This window comes from Colletes gigas, unplaced genomic scaffold, assembly GCF_013123115.1.
Source record: "Colletes gigas isolate AHSC1104 unplaced genomic scaffold, ASM1312311v1 Colletes_gigas_Sc00006, whole genome shotgun sequence".
In the NCBI taxonomy this organism is placed as follows: Eukaryota; Metazoa; Arthropoda; class Insecta; order Hymenoptera; family Colletidae; genus Colletes; species Colletes gigas.
The window spans coordinates 9159677-9184163 of NW_025106635.1; the positions used below are offsets into that span (position 1 = coordinate 9159677).

The 24487-nt window shown below is 41.3% G+C and overlaps 1 protein-coding gene across 3 annotated transcripts in view; it reads left to right on the forward strand.

Moving 5' to 3' along the window:
* Positions 1 to 24487, forward strand: part of LOC122395859 (amyloid beta A4 precursor protein-binding family B member 1-interacting protein) — a 235722-nt gene that overhangs the window by 118828 nt on the left and 92407 nt on the right. The window contains exon 1 of one of the 3 annotated variants that reach the window (XM_043393763.1): positions 1587 to 2437. The exons of the other annotated variants lie outside the window; for them this stretch is intronic. Coding sequence (XP_043249698.1) covers positions 2318 to 2437 — 120 coding nt within the window. The 5' untranslated portion in view covers positions 1587 to 2317. Of the gene's footprint in view, positions 1 to 1586; positions 2438 to 24487 lie in introns of those variants that run through there. 3 annotated transcript variants of the gene reach the window in all.

Below are 24487 nucleotides of genomic sequence, written 5' to 3' on the forward strand. Positions count from 1 at the left end.
GATTTTCCAAACCGGTCTGTGACGTGCACTGCCTACCATTACCTATTTATTTTTCACGAACAAGGTTAACTCCGTTTTGTCCTAAATATAAAGGGATTGCAAACAAGAAATATATTTCATTTTAAAGATTCTTTTACCCAAATATTTGTAAACCACGAAGGGGTGTTCCTCCCCTTAGATTCGCCCCTGTAGCGTGTATCAGCTGTAAAGAATAATTTATAAAAAGGAAACACAATTGGTATTCTGATAATAGGATAATTGTCTCGGTGTGCATCAAAAGCGTTAGGGTGGGCACAAAGGGGTAAGAAGACAAGAGCAATTAAGGCGACGTAATGCATAAACCGATGGAATTCCCAACGCTCCGTGACTTTTTGCTGCGATGCAGCCTCTCGTTTCCCATAGCGTTCTTATCGCGAGGTCAATTTTTCCGTGGGCCCTTATCGACAATTTGTTTCGAAAGATGTATCCGTATCGGATCCCGCTCGTAAACATATAACGACGAAATCCCCGGCACGAAGAAAGTCGCTATTTTTGGGATCCCTCGGGGCGTTAGATCCAGGGTCTCGACTGAAAACGGATCGTCCCTGAACTCGTAGTGACTCCACGCAAAAGGGAAGGGGTCAGGGAACTGGGGAGAGGGAGGACGCAGCGTGTCGGACAGAGACGGAGGATCGCTGGTGGGGGAGTACGAAGGACAAGAGGGGGAGGGAGAGAAACGGAATAGGGATGCTGCTCTTGGAGAGAGACAGCACGAGGCAGGGAAAGAGAAGGTTGTTTCTGGCCACCCTCGTTACGAATCTTTTCTCTTGTTTCGAACCGCGACGTTCGCCGTTTTCCGGCGTACCGTGAAAGAGAAATCACGACGGAGGTGGTCGGGAAATACGGAGAAGGAAGGAACACACCGGGAGGTCAAGCAGAAGCGTGGCGGAATAGCGTCGAAGAAAGGAGGAAGTCGAGAGAAACAGAGTCGAGCAGGAGATCTAACGAGGATAGCGTGAGCAGCAGGAGAGAAAGTGAGTCCGAGGGAAAGAAGGACGGAGGAGAACGTTAGAGCTGGCTGATAAAAGAAACAGAAACGTAGCCCACAAAGGGAGGGAGGAAGATGGCGCGAAGGGCTACGGCGATAGAGTTGCGTGTGGGAAAAGAGAGGGCGCGACGAACGGACGCGCGATAGAGGAGGAGAAGGAAGAAATTAAAGGGAGAAGGGAGCTTAAACGAGAGAAAGATGAACGTAACGAGTGACGAATCGCTGGAAAAGGACGACGAGCGCACAGCGCTGCCACAACGAGCGACCGCGAGAGAGGGGGAAGGAACGATACGCGCGAGAGAGACGGATAAGAGCGAGAGTGACGAGACTCGTGGCGTTCACGAGGGCGAACGAGAAAGCACGACTGTTCAAAAAGAGAGGGAGAGAGGAGACGAGCGGTTCCGGTGGCGAGACAGCGAGAAGAGACGGCAGTAGAGACGAGACAGAGCGCGCCCACCGAGCCGCCTCCATACCACCTCCAGCATTCCCGGCCTGCACACACAGTTGCAGCTGCACCGCCGCCGTGGCTCGCTCGTGTGCACACGCGAGACTGCGCGCGCGTCCGTCTCTCGGTCGCAATCATCTCGCCGGTACGCTTTTAACGACGCGGCGGCCTCTCTTCCCTTGGATATCGAAGCGTGTCGCGTGTGAATTTTACCCTCGATCGGAGTGTGTCGTGTCGAGGAGAACCAGTTTCACCCTGTGCGTCGAACGCGAGGCGAGCAGTTCGTCTCGAAACGAAACGCGACGTTCACGGGATCTGGACGCGGAAAACGGTCGACGCCTACGAGGACCCGGGCACCCCGCGATCTCGAAGCGTTTTCTATCGGTGGTGATCGGTCGGTGAGACACGGTGCTTCCTTCCCCTCTTTTCCGCCCTTATCGAACCGCGCCACCGGCGTACGTGCACGTGCATCCGAGCGCCGGTCGCGCGCAATATCGGAGGCTTCGATCTTGAGAGCAAACCCCGTCGTCTCGTTAGCGCGATATTACAACCGGGACGGCCAGAAAAAGGTTTGACATTTCGCAAATGTCAGCGGCTGCCGGCGGCGGAGTGGCTTCCGCGTAGTCGGAGCACGGCTCGCGATAAACGATAAGAAAAAGGACCGTGGATTTCAGTGCCCGCCGACTCACTGTCCGCGGATTTGTCCCGCCGCGGTCCTTTGGTCGCGCGTTTTGCGATCGAACGCGAGACATGTGATACCCCGCGGGGACCCAGCGAGGTAACACGCTACGCACGGGCCACGCATTATCTCGTCGGCGGGCCCACCGGCTCCCAGGGACTTCGACATGGACTGGATGAGGCGGCAGGACATGAAGGAGGAGTCACCGGAAACTCCTACCGTTCTGACACCGGATGAGACCGACGAGTGCTACTTCGAGGAAGACACCTCGATAGACGAGGGCATGGTACGTGATTCGCGTGGCTGTTGCCGCTTACACGCGATTTTCACCTCTTTCTGTATACTAATTATCGAACCGAGTATGCAGTTTCCTAATTACTGTCTGAGAAGTTGAGTAATATGCTCGAAAACGTACAAAACTTGACTAATTTCCATGCTCGATTTTGTTACGTATAATTTAACTTGGCAGATATAAAAAATAGTATGCGTTATTCAAATACTCCATTTTTGTTTTTAATAATATTAGACGGGTAATGTTTTACCGACAAGATAATTGATATCGAGCATTTTATAGGATATGAACAATCTATATTACATTTTTTTATAATTATAGAAATTCAATATTATTTAAATTCTTAATGAACAAATCACCATTTTTTTATAATTATAAACATTCAATGTTATTTAAATTCTTATGGAACAAATCACCAATGTCTGAATATTCAAATTCATTTTTGAAATTTCTCCAAAATTGTTAGTACGTTTTAATATAGCAGTCTTTTTTTTTGACGGAAGTTTAACTTTAGTCATTGCTATATAAATATAACTTGTAATTCAGTTATGTGAAATTACTCCATTTCTATGAGAGAAGCTTGTGTTTAGCAATATTCTTCTCTAATTGGTTGGAAATTGAAATACCGTACCGTGTATAAATATTCATTATTATAGCGATAAATATTTATATACGTATAAATACGGCTAGTTGGATCGTAAATTCGGAGCTCGAGAATCGAATTTCTCGAACGAACTGATGTAAAAATTTTAAATCGTAAATCGTACAAGGGAACCACAATTAGCGTCGAGTATCCAGCGAAAGGGTTGCATTATTATTAACCCTTTGCGGTCCTGCGTCCAGACTGTCTGGACATTGCATTTAGTTCCAATTGGTTCTACGCCGAGAAAGTTTGGTCAACGAAATTTATGACCGTTTTATTTTTCTGCTGGATGGTTAATCGAGTTCATGAACGTTTTATTATAGCTCTCAACCCTATCTTTTAGGTCTTGATCGGTAGATGTAATTCGTATAAACCTAAGATTATAATTACGATATTAATAAGAATTAATTATATTTTTATAATTAACCCTGTTATAATATCTTAAAATTTCAACCAGGTCCAAAATGTTACTCCAACTTGAGAAATTAAAGAATTTCGAAGGAGAAGGATCGATGTATAGCGGTGTCAAGGTCATCTCAAGGCTACTTACAGTTTTTTTACGCGACACATGGTATATTTTTTTCACAGGTTCATAAAGGACAACGATACGAGTTCAACCATATCATATTTTGTATGCGTCTAATCGGCAACTGCACTTCTGTCAGGTGATCCAGAGAACCATGTTACGCGATCCATCTTTTTTTCTCCTATGTCATATACATGTTTTCTGACCACGTGTCTTTTTAAAACACGAGAGCATTAAATCGATTATCGTTGGACCGGTCGTAAAGGTTCTATGAAACAATTTCTTAAATTTTCAGATCTAATAGCCCTGGATTTTTATTATACATATACTTTAAAGGCACAGTTTTTAACTGTTGCTCAAAAAATTCTTAAGATACGAATAAAGAATTAGGAAAAAATTTTAGAACGTCATTTTAAAAAATTCTTTTATTAAAAAATGCATTGCAGTTAAGAATAGCTCAGTGTAGTTTCCTTGTATTTACAAATTATCCAACAAAATCATACGAACACACGATATGGTTGAATTCGTATCGTTATGCTCCATGAATCGGTGGAAAAAATATGTATCATACAAAAAAAATGTAAATGATCTTGAAATGATCTCGGTACCTCCACCGAGCAACCTTTCTCCTTGAACATTCGTGAGTCTTCGTAGTTCTTCAACCTCTCGAAAGTAGTGTTTACAAAATTCAATGCTGAATTGCATTTAAAGATTAACATGATTAAAAAAATAAAAGTCTTCTCTCTCTGTTAATAACTACGAATAATAGGGGCACCATTTATTAAGCTCGATTCCTCACAGTTCGTTTTCAACGCCCTTTATTCATCGTTTGATCGAATACTTTCGCTAAAATCCGATCGACCGATTAGCGCGAAGAGAACCGGTCCGCGAATGGTTAAACGCTTGTCGCGAGAAATCGTCAAACGATTGCGCAACAGCGAACAGTTTGTCCCGTTTGAAACTGGTGTCAACGTGTCCGTGGGGCCTGTTATTAATGGAAAAGTCTGCTCGTTAATTTAATGCGTCGCCACGCATGGAGGACGTTTAGAAAGTTTGCTCCGTAACGCGGAACGACGATCTTCGCGCGGAAGAACTCGTTCCTCTCGCGTCACTTGCGAAGGAAGGTCTCTTTGTGCCTGGAATCCGCTGTACTTTGTCCAACGAGACGAGACAGCAAACAAAAGCAAACGCCCAAACGGTGAAACGGATCGAACGTCGATGTTAACGATCGATGAACAAAGGTAGAACTATCCTTCTGCTGTCTCATCTCATTGGAGATGTTTGTTTGAAAGAGTTATCATCGAAAGTAAAATTCTAGTAGACATGGTCTATAATATATCACGAACGATCAATACTGATTATATGTAATTGTGAATCTTTTCATGCATACATGTGCATACATTGATTTGCTTCGATTATATACTCTGAATTTTTGCTCGAATCATAGTGTGAAAAGTTCAGTGGTGTATTTGACGTTTCACAACATTCCCAATGACAGTAAACTGTCAGTCGTACAACCATAAAACTTGTCTCTGGCTACAGTATTTCAAACCGTGCGAAACCTTATTGATAAATTAGATTTGCACCCAGAGTTCTTGTTAGGTGCCTTGCTGGCCCCTAGTTAGCACCAATTTCCCACGTGTCAAGAACAGAGACGAACAAAGTTTCATTCAACTAATAGATAACCAATAAGGCAAACATACAGCAACGTATTCCTCACGTTTATTGATCGAACAGTTAACCCTTCGTTAGTTGCGTGGGTGACATGTGTCACACACTCCCGTATTTCTCTTCATAGCTCCAAAGTGGTTTGAGTTAGCAACGCGTAGCTTTCGGTACCTCCGCAACAGCGTGCAAGAAAATTATACTGCTCTCCTTGGTTTTCTGTACAAATTTCTCCAAAAAGTCTTTATTATTGGAAAACCTACACTTAGGACAGAATCACTAGAAAGATGTGTGTATGAAAAGGTTTGAGATGAGACTAATTTGAAAATAGAAATTAAGTTCGAGTAAAGTAATTCAGATTCTTTGACGATAAAATTGCATATAATTTATTTCGACGAATGGGTGACAACAAATAAGTTTTACTCGTCCGTTGCGAAATCTTTTGTTTTATTCAAGGAATTTTGTATTATTTATTCGTTGTTCGACATAGTTATCCGAATGAAAATTTCGCTCGTTCCTGGCCGGGATTAATCTTGAATTTTCGCCCCGCGGCAAGCATCGAAAAGCGTATCTCCGCTCGGTGCCATATCTCGTGGCTCGCGATTCTATTATGCGCTCGGTCTCGCGCGTTTCCTCGTAATAATTGCCGCGAGCCGCGCCGTATCGCGTATCCGCGGCCAATAATAATTCAAATTAACGATGCTGGATGTTGCGCCGACCCACGGGGCACGCGATCCAGCCGCGCTTTTTCCATTCCTACCGTCGGCCAATCGAGATCCACCGGCGAGGATTTAGGTCCGCCATCAACTTTGCTTTATCTCACCTTGACCCTCTCCCCTCTTTTTAATCTTTACGACGCTCCGAGAAGCTAAAAGTTATTACGACGCTTCCTTCCGGCGATGCGCCGCGTAATTGATATGGTTTCGCCGCGCAAAGTTGGGGCAAACAGGATCTACAGGCTTTTTCCCCGTTTGATGGATCGATTCCGACGCTACGCGATTACCTACACCACGAAACGCCGTTTCTCAGAGGAAACGATCTCAACGTGATCAAGAAAATGCAATTGCAAACACGTTGTGTTGATTTTTTGTTGATTAATTGTGCAATTGAAGAGAATTTTGATCTTATGTTGGTTGATCCAAGTCTTTGTTTAGATGAACTCTCCTTATTTTAGCTACCTCTGTACCAACGCGTGTTCATTAAACCCAGAGACACATATAATTCTTGGCATTGATCCAATTTGTAGTTCATCATATTCAAATGTTTCTGGTGCGCGTCGCGTTTCGAATTGAAACTAAAATTGCATGCTGTCCCTATTCGCTGCTGTAGATCGCCGCGATCATGATACAGGAGTAACAATACTTTGCTTAATTAACATTATTTTAACAGTTTCTGTTATATAACGTTGTTCGTTTTATTTTTTGGGGCTTCGTTGACTCACCCTTCTAGGATATTAAAGATGGGGTCGAACTCCCTATAAATAACGAGTCGTGACGACCACTCCATTATACCGTTGAACGCAAAAATTGTTTTGCAATTCTCCCGAAATCCTATTCTTAAAAATTAATTTGTATTCCAATGTCTTTATTCTAAATATTTGTTCACGTTCGAAATACATTTTTAAGCCAACTTCGACGAGAAACATAAACGGAAATGTTTTGGATTGATAAAATATTTCAAACGCAGAAATCTCTCGAATCGATTGGAATATTAATTAATTTTATCCCAATTAAAGTCTACAATTTGGATCGTTAGCGATCAACGCTATAGCGGACATGTTATGGGTGGGGTACGTAGCATCGCGCTCCGTTTGCTCTGAATTTATTTTATTGTACAGTTGTTCCATTAATCATACAAACTAATTACTCACGATTGTATAAAAATTATTTCTCCAATCACATATAATAACCGGAAAATTCTTATACTATACATTTATTTAAATATATATTGAATACCTTGGAGTTACGAGCAGAGAAAAATACAAATAGATTTCTGAGATTTGCAGTGTTTCATTGGGAGATCTTAAGATCATTAATTGGATAAATCAGATGTCCACCCTTATTAACCCTTTATCGTACAATGACGAGTCTGACTCGTCACAAGTTCTTGATATCAAATTTCACAATTATGTCAAGTTGTATATATTAAAATCAACACATTTTTACATTCATGTGGTATTTATAAAACAAATCTGTTCTTTCCTCATACGAACAAATTATTTGGAATTAAATCGTACGTCAAGGGCTTAAGGATCGTTAAAAATCGCATGGAAATAAGTAAATAAAATTAAGGTGCCTTTCCAAATATTGAAAGATAATTTTGTATTCAAACATAATTTAATTTCAATATAATTTGCCACGAAAGGGAGAGTATTCATTATCTGTTTTCGTTCGAACAGTGAAAAAAATATTCGATCGTTCTTATATCGGAGTCCACTTTGGAAGGGAAGGGTGTATGAATGAATTCCCGCGAAAGCTCCGGAAGCATCTCGATTTCGTTGCATTCGCGATGCAATCTCGCGTTACCTCGTAATTGCAGTGCGTTGCTGGGCCAGAGCGTGCCGACCGTTAAGGGAAATTCGAACACGTGTCGCCAACCCTTTCCTCCGTCGTGCAGGGCGCGAACGTTGCAGCGGCGGGCTTAAGTGGGCAAAGAGAAAATGGACTCGAGTGTAAAGTTACCTCGAATCTACAGTTACGGCCATTGTTGCGGCCGTTCTTGCCTCTGAAGTGGCTGCTTGAATTACGGCCCCGAAGCCTCGCTCGATGGCTGCACGGGGCCCGCTATTGCGTGGCCTTAATGCACGGCTACGATATAAACATTTAACGCGCGCCCAAGAATCGATAGTTTAATCCTAATAGCCCGAGATAAACGTTACGATCGTCGAGGTCTCGTTGCGCAAGGGAGAACGCGAGTAGCACGCGAATCTGTATTTCTGCGTGGGAGTTAGAATTCCTGCTAATTTCATTTCTTTTTTTTCCCCCCCCCCAACCGTCGAAACGAGTTTCTGTTCGTCGCGAGGCATGCCAGGTCTGTTAAACGTCGTCGCAAATTCTCGACTTGCGCGAGCATTACGCGTAAATAATTTTTAGAAACGCTCCACCGCGGTCGGTAGCCAGAAATAAAACAGAACGGAAGAAACTACGGCGCCTCCGCTGACTCATCGCAGAGCCTCAAAGTCTCGGATCGCGGGTCTCGTTCAATGAAACGTTCTCTTCCAGCTAACTCGTTCTCGACACGACGTTCGCCCAAACCGTGGCGAAAAAAAGTCGTGTTCTAGTCGCTTACGCGTGTAGTTAGTCACGTTGGTTGCCTGTTTCTTGGACAGCCTTGTCCGCGCTTGTCATACAGTGACGAACGAAATGACGAGGCACATATTTATATTTTCTAGAACCTTAAAGTGTATTAAAATCTCCAGATATAAGTCTGTTCTGCTTCTCCAACGAATTTGATCAAACTCTATTTGCAATGATATAAGATGAAAAAGCTGTTACTGTTTTAGCACCGTGCAAGGAAACCACGTTTGAAAGGAATGTGTTCTCGATCATTTAACAAGTAGGTTAATATACCAACGCAGTGTACTTTCGATGATTGATGGTTTTAAGGTTAATATAGATTCTCTGTTAGGTCAATTCTCGCTCAGATGTTTTATCTACAAAGCATCGTAAATACATTACACGTATCTAATTCGTAGCTATTTGATCGAGTAATTAAATTGTCGATCCACGGATAAAAAAAGTCGTGTTCTAGCTACTTAGAGACGCATTCCATTCGTTGTCTGTTTCGTGTTGCGCGATGTACAACCAGCCGTGGCCACGTTCGTCATAGATTAACCGAACTAGCGTCGAGTCCGACAGTTATCGTGCAGTAGCATAGACGAAAGTGAGTCTCTGTTCAGTATCAAGGCGATGGGCTTTTTCCCTAGGTCGAACCGATAAGAGGAAGCGATAAGTCGGTGGAAGCCGCTCCGAAACCTTGGCAACGCCGTATTTCGAGACCTCGATGATTCAACGCCAGCTGCGCGAGCGGGGGCGGGCCACCTAAACGTACCCTAAAATTTGTTAGTCAAAATCGAACCACCCTGTTCCAAGAAGTTAACCAATCGATTTTCGACTCTCGAAGAACAGACATTCATCGCTCTGAAATTACCAAAGTATAGCAAAATAACAATTTTAAAATTAATTCAACTGAGATTATCACAAGATGAAACATTCTTGCGTTACTGTATTAGTAACACATGAAATCGTGCAATTATTTTCTTTAAATTCGGTGGTTAGTATGAAATAAATTTTTTACATTGGTGCTGTAGAATATTGCAATATTTATTTCTCAGATCAAAATTATGGTCGATGGATGATAAGTAGAATATTATACTATAACATTCCTTATGGCAAAGTCGAAACTTTGATTCTTTTCGCATTTTTGGGCCACTTTGTAGCGGTCTTCTCGATTCCGCGTTCGCCGTGAATTGCAGCCAGTGATTTATGGTTCGCCACGACGTTTTTCCCGTCGATCGTGAATGATCGCGCGCGGAATTAGTATAATTTATGAATCGTACCGCCTCGGCGTGTTCCTTGTCTCGGTAAATCATGCTGTGTCGCGTGATTACCTTGCCATCCCGTGTCTGCAATGCCGAACCAAAATGTAGCTCTTTGATGACGAACCGTGCGTGGGTGGTTTCATAACTGACGCATCTCTGGACGAACATTTTACCAGATATTTTCTGAGGATCCATAGGAAGCCGACGTTGTACAAGCTATTCGAATTTATCGTTGTACGAGCTATTTTTAATTTATTATCTTTTCCTTTATTAAATTTTTTCACACTTGTAACATTCATACCTACGGTTATTACATTTTACGATTATCACAAGATGAAACATTCTTGCGTTGCTGTATTAGTAACACGTAAAATCATTCTCAGTCGCTTAACAAGTAGGTTAATATACCAACAGGTGTTTACGGTATACGTTCGATGATTGATGGTTTTGTAGTTAATATGGATTCTCCGTTATGTCAATCTTTACTCACTTAGCAGTTATTTCGCGTATAAAACACTTTGAATACATTGCTGCGAGGAGTATCCTAACACGCGTGCAATGTATGCCAGAGATGGACAAACAAGTTGGAATAATAGACGACGAACAAAACCGATGTACGACAATTCGTTCGTGACTTCCATTTCACTGAATACTTAAACTTTTATTCGTTCGTTTCGAACTCTTTTATTCATTTTATAGTTATTCGAAATTTCTATCTACTTAAGAATGTTTATTTTTATTTACGTTGCCGGTAAATTTGTTAATAAAGGTGAAACGGACCTCGTTTATTAATTGTCGACTCTGTAGGGAAGAAAGCAGCACAAAGGAGTTTAATTGACTGACAAATTACAGACAACGACAAGAAAGCCTGCCAAGAGTATCATTTTTAGTCTAACCAGGTGACAGTTAACGAACATCTGTGCTTTGAAAGACAAAGACATTCTCCTACTATTATTTACTAGAGATACAAAATATTTGGACAAGTATTTCTAACCACTATTGCTTCCAATTTTAAAAGAAATTATTCTAAGACAGAGACAAGCTTCCCTTAGTTTAATATTTCTCGATAGATTTGATCGAGAATCTGTCATCGACAGCTGGGAAGAAAGCCTCTGAAGGGTACGGTCGGTTAATTTTCATCTGCGAACGATACCATCCTTCCAAAACATATCTTTCGCGCCCGTATCGATCGAAACGTCTCAGAATTTAGCCCGTCTCGGCTCGGACGTCCCTCACAAATTAACGCCCGCATGAAGCTCGAGGAATCTCGAACGCTGACGCGATTTCCACGAAAACGAAACCGACCCTCGGATGCATCCCCACGAAACGCGACGCTCGCGTCTGCGGACTGGCAGGGGGAATATAATTTCAATCGTCGAGAGAGAATCTATAGGCAGTCGCCGCAGGCAGAAAACGGGGGATGTTGGCGACCAGTCACCGTGCCAGACCACCTCCCCCGACGTCGGGGGATGAAGCATGACTCACCCGGTGCCACCACCCTTGTTTTCGGCTGTCTCGTGCCCGGGGAACCCACCCTCCGCGTTCTCCTGGCCTCTCCCTCACGGATCAAACGGGACGAGCGGAGAACGGGCATTATCATAATCCGCGCCGACAGACCCGGAGAAAAAGCACGGAGTCAGAGGGCGTTCAGGTGTTCCGTGCATTATTGTTCGGGACGTCGATTGTCCCCGTGTCGAGTCATCGTTCCACCGGGGTGGGTCACGGACGATCTGGTCGCTTTCGAAGTTAACGCGACGGTTCTTAATTCCCCTTTGCAAAGAGAACTGTCGGGGGAGATTCGTCACGCCACGAAACTGTAACCATTTTTGCTCTTCCAGTCGTGGTCGAATCAGAGAAGCGGAAAAGTCTTGGACATCCACAGAGAAATCGAAGAAATACAATTTTTAATTTAATTAATAACGATTAAAAGGCACCTTTGCATTTCTTGATATTTTAAATTAAATAAGAAATTCAATCTTCGTGTCTCACTGCGCCTTATTTGCCATTCGTACTCACCAATGACGCTTCTATCTAGCAGATAGTATCTCAGACGCGATCACAGGGTTTAGAACAAGAAGTCTGTCAGACTATTAATCGCGGCCAAGGCAAGATTTGCTGGACATAAGCATAATGAATGCGTTCAACTAGCAGATTAGTCTCGAAACGAGAAAAGGGATCGCGGACATATTCATGCTTTTAAAGACCGTCGAAGGATTAATTTAGCATCTTCCATAAAAATGTTCCTTTCCTTTCAAAAACTTAGCCAGTAGAATGTTTGATAAAATGTTTTTCAGAGTATAAACGTACAAGAATATATAAATATACGAAGGTTGAGACTGAGTGGTTTATCATCTTACGAATGTCGGAAGTGGAAAAAGTTTGAAAAGCGCTCCACCCAGGGCACTTTATCCTCGCGGTCGAGGGATATCTTAGCATTCACGGTCCGCGTTGAAGCGACAAAAAAGTTTCTAATCCGTTTTCTTCATCAATCCAGCTGGATTTCGAGACGCTGGATTAAACGAGCCACGTTACGGACGCGACAGACAAAAAAATGACGATATTATTTCCGGTTCGCGCGCCGCTGGGAACCGACGCCATCGTCGCGTTCGCTTAACGAATTAATCCCATTATTTTCGTTGGCGTTGTCCTCGATACCGCGACGCGAACGGGGGAAGGAGGATGCGTAATGGCATCTGGAAAAGCTCGCATCTGCCGCACAACGATGAGAGACGAGGTTCGATGTCGAAACGAGATTACCAGAGCCCTTCGAAGGCGGAGGAGCACGTTGGATTTATGCGCTTCCTTTGGCGCGCTGATGCCAGCGTGCACTTTCAGACAATCATTATTGCGCAAAAGGGTGGGTTAGGTATCGTCCACCCCCTCCTAGTGTACCGGGACCCGGGGGTTATCTTTTATCATCCGTCGATTCGATCGATCGCCGCCGGAGAAATTATTGCCGGACGGGCAATGGGACTGAAATCGTCGTTTTATCTTGATTCCGGGCTGGACAATTGGCACGAACTTCCTGAAAGCTCGTAATAAACGCGCGAGTTTAATTGTTCCCGTTTACCGTGACCGATTCCCCTGTTTGTCTCCTCGGCAATTGATTCGTTTGATACCTTTTGTAACCGGAAACTCGTTTCGTTCGGTTGGCCGGTGAATGGTTACATTTTTTTATATTCGGTTAAAAGTCTTCGATTCACAACCGATGGGGAGTTCAAAGGTCCGTGGAAATAGCACTCGCGATTTAATTTGGACGATCGAGTTGGAACGGTGTTCGGAAAATGTTCGGAAATTATTCAATCTGTTTTTAATTTAGTAGCACTGGTATTCGAATTCGTTTATTTCAATCATATAACGTAGATCGTAAAGATCAACTTTGACAACAGAGAACAGGATTTCTTACAAAACAGCTCGGCGTTGAAGTTTGATGATTATCGGGCGAGGTACTCGCGAAGGAATAAAAGACACTCGACTCCGGCGAGGGTGGATGAACGAATTCTGCAGACTAATGTCGCCACGTGATTACCACGTCACTTTTAACGAGCAACAAACATCGTACGGCTACAGGGTGATTAAAAAACGTGGATCTAAAACCTCACAGCACCAAAAGTTGACCCACAAGGAAATCTCGTGGGACATTCTCAACGATCGTATCAATTAAACAGAGTTCGAATCTCTAATATAGTGAATACAATTTCTACTCGAGGATTTGTTTGTGGTATTGCAAATCTACGGATCAACATTTTCGTAAATTAATTTATCGCGTGTCCCACTTCGTAGGATCGCCCTGTACACACCCTGTACAATCAGCCTGAGCGATGGAGGGGTTAAAAGTGCAGGGTATCCCCGAGGCTGTCGATGATTCCATCGCTTTCGCCTGCCATTCTTTCATTCGCGAGAGAATAGCGAAGTATGGAACACGTTCTTAGCATGGGGACCCCTCCAGTCTGGCGCCAAGCAATAATAACCGTTCGCCCACGCCGAGCTCTTTCTCTTTCGAGGTTTTTGCACCGGCTCGGGACTTCGTCGACGATCCCAGTCGACAGGATCGTCCAAAGGCGTTCGCAAAAAGGTCCACCGGCCCGGAGAATCGATAACGTTTTCGTGTCGTGTTTGACGAATCGTTTCGCCGCAGCGTCTGCTAAGTCGCGTTACGTCCACGTCGATTCATGGGATTTCCGTATGAATTTCAAATGCGAGGTCGGCGGAATTCAAACCTCTCTCCAAGGGCGGAGCGCGGTTCCGTGGAGTGTGCATGACATCGAGGACTATGCTAAATCTCTCGTGGCGTCGTTGCTCATGAATCGTTCGTGTGAAATATAACACTAACGTTAAATTGGTCGGTGAGAGCGCTCGAGAAACGTCCATCAACTCCAATACACGATAACTAGGTAGAATTGGACCTGTAGACAATTAGGTGTGATTGTGACTGTTGATGATGGGCTGTGTAGACGCATTGGAATCCTGTGCTACGATGTTCTGATTTTCTGCACCGACGACATTACTTGATTCGAACGGTTTCGAAATCGATGTGAAACGTTGGCTGTGTTGCGAAGTAATGTCTCTTTTATTTATTTTACTTATTATTCGTTGATGAAATCGTGGGAATTACATAAGGGTGATCCACGCCTAAAACCGAAAATTATCAGCTTCGATTGCCATTCCCAAAAGTCCGTGAAATCGAATAATTTGTTCCCCGTGAGTCGTATCTCGAAAAGTATGCGATAAAATTGTTTTCGAGGAGATTGTTGCAGTTAAAGGGGATTTAATGGTCGATTATTCGGGTTTCATCGCAGATTGAATAAAATGATCCGCTCGGTGACGGTCATAAATTCCAGTAAAAGTGGTCGAAGTCACTCTGAAGAATTCCGCCGTGGGTTAGTGGATGGTTTACCTGGGGGCCCGATGCGGTCTTCTTTGGAATGTCATTTATCAAGTCGAGGACTTTGGGATTTCAACTAGGATGTTCGACAAGCCTACCGGGCAGGATCACATTTTGACAAAAGTAGCCGCGAGGATCCTTTCGACCAATTAAATGCCTCGTTATGGTCCCAGAGCTACGTTCGTTCTTTTTAACGGAGAAAAGGAAACGTAGATTGGTCCAATTAGAATACGCGGTGCCGATTCGATGTTGTCTTTATTGGAAATTCCACGTGGCAGCGTGTTAATTGGTAACACTTCTTGGTAGTTTCTTCTCCCGGAACGAATTCCTTAAATTGTTTCTCGGTGTCTCTGGCAATTAACTTTCTTTTTTAATGCACCTGTAGATTCGTGCTACGATTAGTAATAGGTGAAACGCATTTACTTGTTCTTCCGTCATCTTAGCAAACGTATTCTGTTATCTGCAAAATACTAATAAAATATATGCAATTTAAGATTTTCGAATTCGAAATGGAAAAATTTCTCTGATGCAAACATATAGTTAACTATTCATTCTACAATAAAAGAAAAGATGCGATAAAATACTGGTCAAATTTTAATAAAATCCACTTACTATGTCCAAGTCAAAAAAATTAAAAATTTGTTTTAGTTTATGTTTGGTCAAATAATATAGAATACTATTTTCATATAATATTTTTTCAAAATTGGCTGACCATCTACGGTTGTAATTATAATTATGCTTATTGTAAATATGGATTTATCACCCCGTCAAATTATGGTTAAATAATATAGAATAATATTTTCTTAATATATTTTTTCAAAATTGGCTGACCATCTATGGTTGTAATTATGATTATGCTTACTGTAAATATGGATTTATTACCCCGTCGAATTTTATTAGAAATGAGTCATGTTCGAGCAATTCGACGAAAGGAAATTGTGACTCAGGGTAGACAAAAGATATTTTACGTGCACATAGTAAATGGGTTTAGCATTGATTATTAATTTTGAAGAATTCCTCCGTTGACGAGCGGATTGGATGAGTCCGATATCTTGTGAGTTTCACTGCTGACGCACGATACTTCCTAAGTGGGTTCTTCGATAACACGGAACGCTCGTAAAGTAGTTCGCAGGAGCTCCAGTAAATTCTCCTGTTTCTCGGCGATACGTACTAGGATTCCGCATCTAACGAGCGCCAGTTGGCCCTCACCTCCGCGGCAGGACAATCACGAAACGTCGAGCAGATAACCTCGCACGGGGGTATCGACTTTCTTATTGTCGTACAGCGTAAGGGAAACGTAACGCGAGACGTAGCCGCAGAATGTTGCCGGGAGATTATGAGAGCTATTTCCACGTGCATTCTCCCTGGTATAACGGTTATAAACGGTTGTAAGATGTTTCTGTTGCACCGTCGTAACGTGCGCTTTAGACGTCGTACAGGAGTTTACTGAACCTCCGTAGAACCTTCGTCCAAGAGTTAAATTTTATCCATGCATTTTCAACGAAAATTGGAATGTCTGCTTACTGTACGCCCCATCCATGAAATCGAGCTAAAGTAGAGTTTAAATGTTTGGAAATTTCGTTAACATTATGGGAATAGCAAATAAATTTGACACAGGAGAATATTTGGTTATAATATTCCAGAATGAAAGGGGGCAGACGAGTACTGTCACGTTTTTATAGATTATAAGCAGAGACATTTGGTGTTATAGCGTCTGTCGGAAGCAGTATTTCGATGTTTATGTGCACGTCGAAGGAAATATCCACTTTTTTGCCTGACATGTCGGTGACGCGTTCACCCTTGCCGCGTCGTCCATCGCGAAGAAAGAGGCAAAGGGGCTGAGCTCGTTGTTCGTCGACGCCGCATGTGTCTCTAATGGGTCCGTGGACAGACGGGTAGCACTTATCTTCTCCGTAGTCCTCTGCTCTTTTGTGCTACTCTTCTCGACCAAGCATCGGGGGCCCACTCCTCGAACGATGGACGCGTTTGCTTACAACCTACCGTTTGGGAAATCCCGGTCTGGATACCTTACTGTAACCGGTGGTCAACGCACTCCGAGGAATTATGTTACTGGAATTCGAAGAGACTGGGGTCCCGAGCCTCCTTTTTTTTTTATATTTGGGCCTTTTCAACAGTACAATCTTTCTACGTTATTCGAACACATGTCGTGCCAAAAAATACATCCATATTGATTATTATTTATACACGTCGCAGTTGCAATAGTGACAAAATTATTATATAAGAAAATAAAAGAAGCTAGGAATACGATAGTCGAAGACTTTATTCAAAATCTGAATATCGAGATCTTTTAATAAATGCATTGCATTATTTAATTTTAACCAAATTCTTTATTTCTGTTGCAGGTACGTATACGTCAATTTATAGAGTGTCAATAATTCTTGCTGAGTACCATAGGGTAAGTGTTTCTACCATACTTGTCAGTGGAGGAGATAGTATGCTATCAAGTGAAGTTGGAGATACCGACACTTTATGTATGCCCATTCCTACCATGACCGGTCAAATTACTAGTTTATTTGTTTTTCGTTTACGAGGCAAGGTAGTTTTAATTTTTCCATTATACACACCAGTCGCATAATCGATAGACATTGCTGAAACTTCTTTGGGTATACAGCCTAAAAATAAATGTGAAAATAAATATAGAAAATAGCATAAATTATAGTAGTTGTTACGTTCATAGAATAGGGGATGAAAAGCCCTTTAAAATGAAATTTGTTTCAAGTCGATAGCGTAATTAGTTCCGGGGATATGATAATTTTTATTTGGAGTCGAGTGTCAAAGTAAATGTCAAAATAAACATAGAAGATAGCATAAATTATAATAGCTGTTATGAACGTTGACGAACAAATTCTATTTTTCAAACACTAAATCTGCCAACAATGTATAACCATTCCTATCATGACACCTTCAAATTTAAATTCATTTTCAATTAAATAAACAATTTATAATTCAATTGTATTGCACACCAGTCGTGTGATCAATTACAGAAACTTCTTTGGATGCATAGGGTCAAAGCAGATGTCAAAATATACATAGTAGATAGCATAAATTCTTGTAGTTGTTACGTATAATCGATAGGAATTGCTAAAACATCTTTGGATACATATCGTCAAAGTAAATGTGAAAATAAACATAGAAAGCAACATGAATGATAATAGTTGATAGGCTCATCGGATAGAGGATATGAAACCCTTTAAAATGAGCTTTTGTACAAGTCGATAGCGTAATTAGTTCCGGAAATATGATAATTTTTATTTCAAGTTGAGTTTCAAAGTAAATGTCAAAATAAACATAGAAGATAGCATAAATTATAGTAGTTGTTACGTTCATAGGATAGGGGATGAAACGCCCTTTAAAATGAGCGTTTGTACGAGTCGATAGCTTTATTAGTTCCGGAGATATAGCATTTTTAATTTCGCGTCGATGCGGTGGCTAGTTTCGAAGATAGGGTTTGTTTACGTTTCGTAATGCGCTCGCGAGTTCATTCTTCTCGCTTGCGTGACAATAGTAAACAGTGCGTAGTAAATTCTTGGAAATACTACGCCGAAACTAGGTCACTCGGTCACGACTCACGTGCGACAAAGAGGTCCAGCGCGACGCGTCAGACGGAGACAGAGATAGTTAAATTAAGAAAAATACCCTTTTACATAAATTACGATATCTCGGAAACGGAAAGTCCGATCGACAAAAACAAAAAGCCATTTTAAAGGGGAGGCTTTGCCGCTTCTAACAATACCATAATAATTAATAAAACACTAATAGTTTCGGAACTGCACGCATCTAAACTTATTAGTATTTTTAATACGCGTTAATAGGCTCTCGTAAGGCGTAGAGTCAGACGTAGCGAAATTTTAAAAATTACGATTGTCTTTACACGATGATATCTCCAAAACGGAAAGTCGGATCGACAAAAATCAAAAACCACATTAAAGGGGAAGCTTTGCCGCTTCTAACAGTACCTTAATAATTAATAAAACACTAATAGTTTCGGAACTGCATATGTGTAAAGTTTAACTATATTTAATAAGCGTTGCTGGGCTGTTCTATGACAGAGGAGACTTAAGATTCTCTCTTTTCATCTTTGCTACATATTTCCTTTATACATCAGAAGCTAACCAGAATTTGATACCAACTTTTCTCCGCCTTTTTACAAAAAAATATAAATCGTTCAACCGGTCGTGGTAGACAAACGAGAATATTGAAAAAATTCATTCTCCTATAAGAAAAGTCGTGAAATTAAATGGCGCTAAAATAGCATTGTATGTTGGAAATTATAAACGAAATCTTAAAAAACGGTCATTTGACCGACAGTGGTAGGTTTAGTTGTTAAGAAGAGCGTCGACGCGTACGGATTCCAACGATACACTGTTGTCGAGAGCATCGAGAGCGAATCGAATCTCACAGGGCGTTAACAAAGGGACGGTGGATTTCGTGGGGCGGTTGTGTGGGTGCGCGAGTGTAGAACAAGAGGAAGATGCGATGAAGAGACAATACGAGGATTACAGACTTCTCGCGTCAAGACCCATCGTTCTCCCTGCGAGTGCTCCGGCGTCGGCTCGCTCTCGTGGCTTCACAAAAGGGTGCTTTTTCACACGGAAATGCCAGCACGACACTCGGAGCCGGATTAATCGAGCGGAACGAGTAAGCGCGCGCTGAACACTCGACGAACGCTCGGCTCACGACCCGCGATCGTTTCTCATTGTGCACCGACGTCCGCGTGATTTCCAACCAAACGATTCCCGTCGAACCTCGTGCCGTGCTCCTGATTAAACCGCCATTACGAAACCGAGACCTGTTACAGTTTCGCGATCGACATTTCGCCGACCGTAGACCGCTTTCCTCGCCAACGATTCACCCCTTTGAGCACCCGGTTCGTTTGGCTAAACAGAATGACTTCGTTTCCTAAAATACGAAGAAATCGTAAAAGCTAATGATTCGAAGATACCTTAGACAAGATAGATGATTTGTAGAACACGTCAAGTGCCCTTGTGCGTTAATCGTTTTTAATTGTAATGTCCACTATACGTTATCGAGGTCAAATAGACGAGAAAAGTTCGTATAAACGTATGTTCAAAAATGCTTTGTTCAAGAGATATGAGCGTTCAAGGATTTAGGGGCAAAATTCGTCTTGGAATTTGTTGTACAAAATTTATTATTATTTTCAATACAGATGGAATACTTGAGATAGTTCGATAATTACAAATTTGACGAAGCCTGTATTCTCACAGAGGAAATTTCAAACATTTCTTATAATTGTCACAATAAGTCATAAATATTTTTGAAAGCTTATATCTTTTCAATAAAACATTCTCGGACATTTTACACGAAGTGTTTTTATCTACTCGTTTAACAAACTTTGCACAAAAGATTACACTCGCGAGAGACTAAACTGGTCCCCAGCGTGATATTTCGGTCTTAAAAAATAAAAGTTGCGACCGAAAGGTTCCTCGTCATCGTGCAACGATTCGAGCAATTCCAAAGCGGTACCCTTCAGCCTTTTGCTACGGAGAAAGGCGGAGCAGAGTAAAAGTTAGGATCGCAGAAAAGCCAAAGTGCAAAGAACGATCGCGGCGAACGTCGCCGTCACGCGAAAGCTCCGTAAGTCTTGTCGACGAAAAGCTCCCGTCGAGCAGTTTGCTGCCCTACGTGACCGAACATAGTCGCGGCTTGACCGTGACCACCGGTAACCCTTCTCGTGACTTCTTCGTTACGCCTGTTCTTTTGTCTTCCCCTTTGGAGCCTCGTTTCGCCGGCCAGAAACTTTCCAGAGCCCGAGACACGAACTTTGAAAGAGGTGCTTCCAACTAAGGAGCGCTCGGGGAGCTTTCTGGAATGCCGAAGATTACGCGGCCCTTTGACGTTGGAGAACTTCGATGTTTGAAGAATTTATCAACGGTGGATACTTCTCTCCGTGATATCCGCTGAGCCACGTGATAGAACTTTAAGAGACACTCAGTTTTTTTATTAACATCGTGAATAGTTTGGCGATTCAAATTTAGTTCTTAAGTTCTTTAAGTCTAGTTTCTCAATTTCACCTTTGACGGACAATATTAATCAAACATTTGAACTCGTTATTCGCGAAACAAGTTTGCTCGATGGCTCTCCATCATCTTTCGGTCAGCATACGGATCTTATCGCGGAAGAAGCGTGGCGACTTCGAAGCGATAAAATCGTTAATGCATTTTCGGGCGTCATTAATTCCGTCGAAGCGATCGGAACAGGTGGTAATCGAGTCTTGAGAATACGCCTGTACGATTACTTGCGGAAGAAGTTCTCGGTTCGAAATGAAAATGACATCCTTAGTCACTCGTGTAATATGTATGACCAAATGTTGCAGGGTGGAAATTTGATCTGATGGTTTTCTCGATCAGTAATCGGCCTCTTTCGCTCTAATTTATCGATCAAATTGATCAATTGCCGTTGATAACGATCTACCGTGAGTGTTTCACCTGGCGCGACTAGCTTATAATACAGCACACCTTTCGTGTCACAGATGCAAAGTAAAACTTTTTTGTTGTTAAGTTTATCAGCGGATCACTGCAGTTTTGCAGCAAGATCAAGATTTTTATATGGCAAATAATACCTAAAAAAGGAGTATTTTATTGCCATTATATTGATATAAACATTCCTTTCCATCGGTAGTATCTATTACAAATTTAAGCTATGACCTTCTTTAAATAAACATTAACACAATACAAATTACTAAAGAACAGTTGTTTATTTGGTTAATAGACGTCTCATAATTTATTAGGATATTAATCTTCGATCTATCAAATCAATATATTATCTTATTAAATATAATACCGGTTCGCCACATTCTTATTTAATTCGTAAAGGGAGCACGTCAAGTTTAATAATTTGTATAAACGGTAATTAATTAAATTTATTTACTCTTAAAGATCGTAAACGATTGTGTATAAGAGGTGTATTTTATTTGGTTATAAAAGCAAAAATTACGGCGTTTCGTCTCGAACCATATGTGGGGCACCTGGTTCAAACCCAAAAGCAAGAAACATCTGCCATTTTAGTAGCTCGCGCGATTAAACGTTTAAACAGCCCTCATGCTAGTGAGAATTCAAATCAAACTTAACGCAGTTCTTTTTTTTCTATATTAAAACTTCCAAATTCCTTTTATATCGCCACTCATGTATGAAATACATCTAACATACACAATCATTTCCAATATTTAAAAGTGATTAAATTAAATTTATCTTTCTTTGTATAATTGATCACATTTTAGTAATGAAATGACTTTACCCAAGTTTTTCACTTAAATATTGCTACTGTTATTATAAATTTAATATATATTAAGTTTAAATCGCTTTAGAGACGCACCATTGATAGATAAAACATTACATAACACAATAAACAAATAGATACTGGATCGATTTTTAAATACTTTAACAGTTCCACGTATTTCACTTGTTTTTCCTAAAAGTCATCTAGGCTCTTTTGTACCAGGCTATTTGCGAGGATTATCTGGATCTGGGGATCTCTGGTCGCTATTTGCCGGACTTTACGCGACGATTAAGACGCGAGTTACTCTCGTTTTCTATTTATCTGATTCGAGGGCTAGCCATCGAGTCCCTTTACGGCATCGCGTTATTTTTCTCCGCGATTTAGCTTTTCCTGTGACGCGCACGACCGACTGCATTAACCGTGAAATATGACTTTCCGGCCTAAAGTATCTCGAGACGGGAATCTTAAATAGTTTTCGGACACTGTCGTTTTCCCTCGAAGATCTTGAACTACAGATAAAAACGATGCAGGTCGACCAGCTATGATTCAGACGCTTTCGCTTTCCGTTCTCCTCGCGCGAGCACCGCGAAGACTATCGCAAGCGAAACACGTCCGCCGCGTTAATATTCATCGCCAACGAATTAATATTTTCCACGAATTGTTTATCTTAAGGCGGCAGCCATAGTCCGTTCGCGTATAATTTATGATGTTCTTTCGAAGCTCGTAAAGCTTACAAATCTCTGCGTGGAATTATTTTCGAAACCTTCCTTCGAAGCAACAAAGCGTGAAAACTGCGAAAATTACTCATAAAAGGAACTATGTCGAGGACGTTCTGAAAACCATACTTTTACCGGTATTTAAATTTATCTGATCGCGTAATTTTCAAGGTTCGTAGTTGAAACTTGAGCAAAGAATAATTTTGTGTAACATATTACAAATAAAACATATTATATTCAGCAATAGTGTACTTTTGGTTAATAAAATTAAAAAAATTTGGCGGTTTTCTCGATCACGATCCATTCTCGTAGGTTGAAAAGTAAAACTTCATTACAAAAAATTCCTTTTCTCGTTTAATAAAGAATTTTTAGATACACCGTAGAAAGTTGGCGCCGATTTAAAAAGAAAACGAAACAATGATCTAACGTTTCGTGGCTCGAGTCTCAAGCGGTTACGATCTTAAAAGAGACGAGTGAAATGGAAAGATGAAAAGCTCATTTTATAAAGGAAACGCGTACTTCGCTTTTATTGTCGTACGTTCTATAAAACACGCAATACGCTCGTGCAAGAAAAATAGACATCGAGCAACGTGTAATTTTAAAGTCGTTCCTCTCAGATGGCAGAAAACAACCACGATTCGAGAAAGCGTAAAATACTTTTTCGATGCTTTTTCCAGCAGATTTACGAGTGCGGCAAGAAACCCGCAACGTTACAGCGAAACGCCATAACCGATCGACGAAGCGGACAATTAACGGTTCGCTCGTATTTTGTCGCGGAACGTTTGTTTCGTTATCGAATCGTCGGCGGATTTACGTTTTGTTGTCGCGCGGTACGTACGTTTAGCACTTAATCTGTTATCGCCGGCGGGAATTCGGGGACCCTCCGACTGCACTTATTTTTATCGTCGACGTCCTAAATCGTGAACAGCCGCTTTTATTTTCGGCGACGAGACAGTTTCATTGACGCACACGGCGCCCCATTTCTTTCCGAGTTCGAGGGTGAAGCATGGTCTCTTTATGGAGTGATTACTTGCGCTTCAAGTCCAACTTTAAGCTTTAGGATTACTCGAAATTGCGTCTCTTAAAAGCTGCGAGGCTTCCCAACTGTTTCGTCCCTCGAAACAGTTCTTTAACAAGAATTATCTTTGCTTGCTCTGTCGCGTATCGTTGGAATTTTGTGAGAAATTTATTAGTCATACAAAGACGTGACGTTTGTTAAAAGTATAATATACAGAAAAAGAAAATATACTAAATATACTAAATAAATACAAAATATATATAATATACAACAAAAATAATATTCAAAATAAGACGAAAATCAAAAATATCAATTTCTAGACTGAGGCTTCGTTAAAAAATTATTAAAAAATTTCAAATTATTCTGAAAAAATTATTTTTGACTGCATAGGTCAATTACAATAATTTTTGGTCATTAGACATACCCCCGAAATTCCAACCACTTTCAAGAAAAAAATTCAAGTAGGTGTGAAATTTTTCGACAAAATTGAAAACTTTCAAATCGTTTTAAAAAAATTATTTTTAGTTGCAGGGGCCAATTAGAATCATTTTTGGTGAATACACATACCCTTGAAATCCTACGAATTTTCGAGAAAAAAATTCGTTACTGAAAATATACTGTGTGGTCTAAAATGTTTCTGTAACTTTTTAACGAAGCCTCAATGAACAAATCAGTATCCTTGATTTTCGTCTTATTTTGGCCTCTAGAATCTTCTATTAAATTTTTTCTAGGGGCGATCAAACACCCTGTATAATATTGTATAAATAGAATGATTAGTCATGCAAATTTTCTAC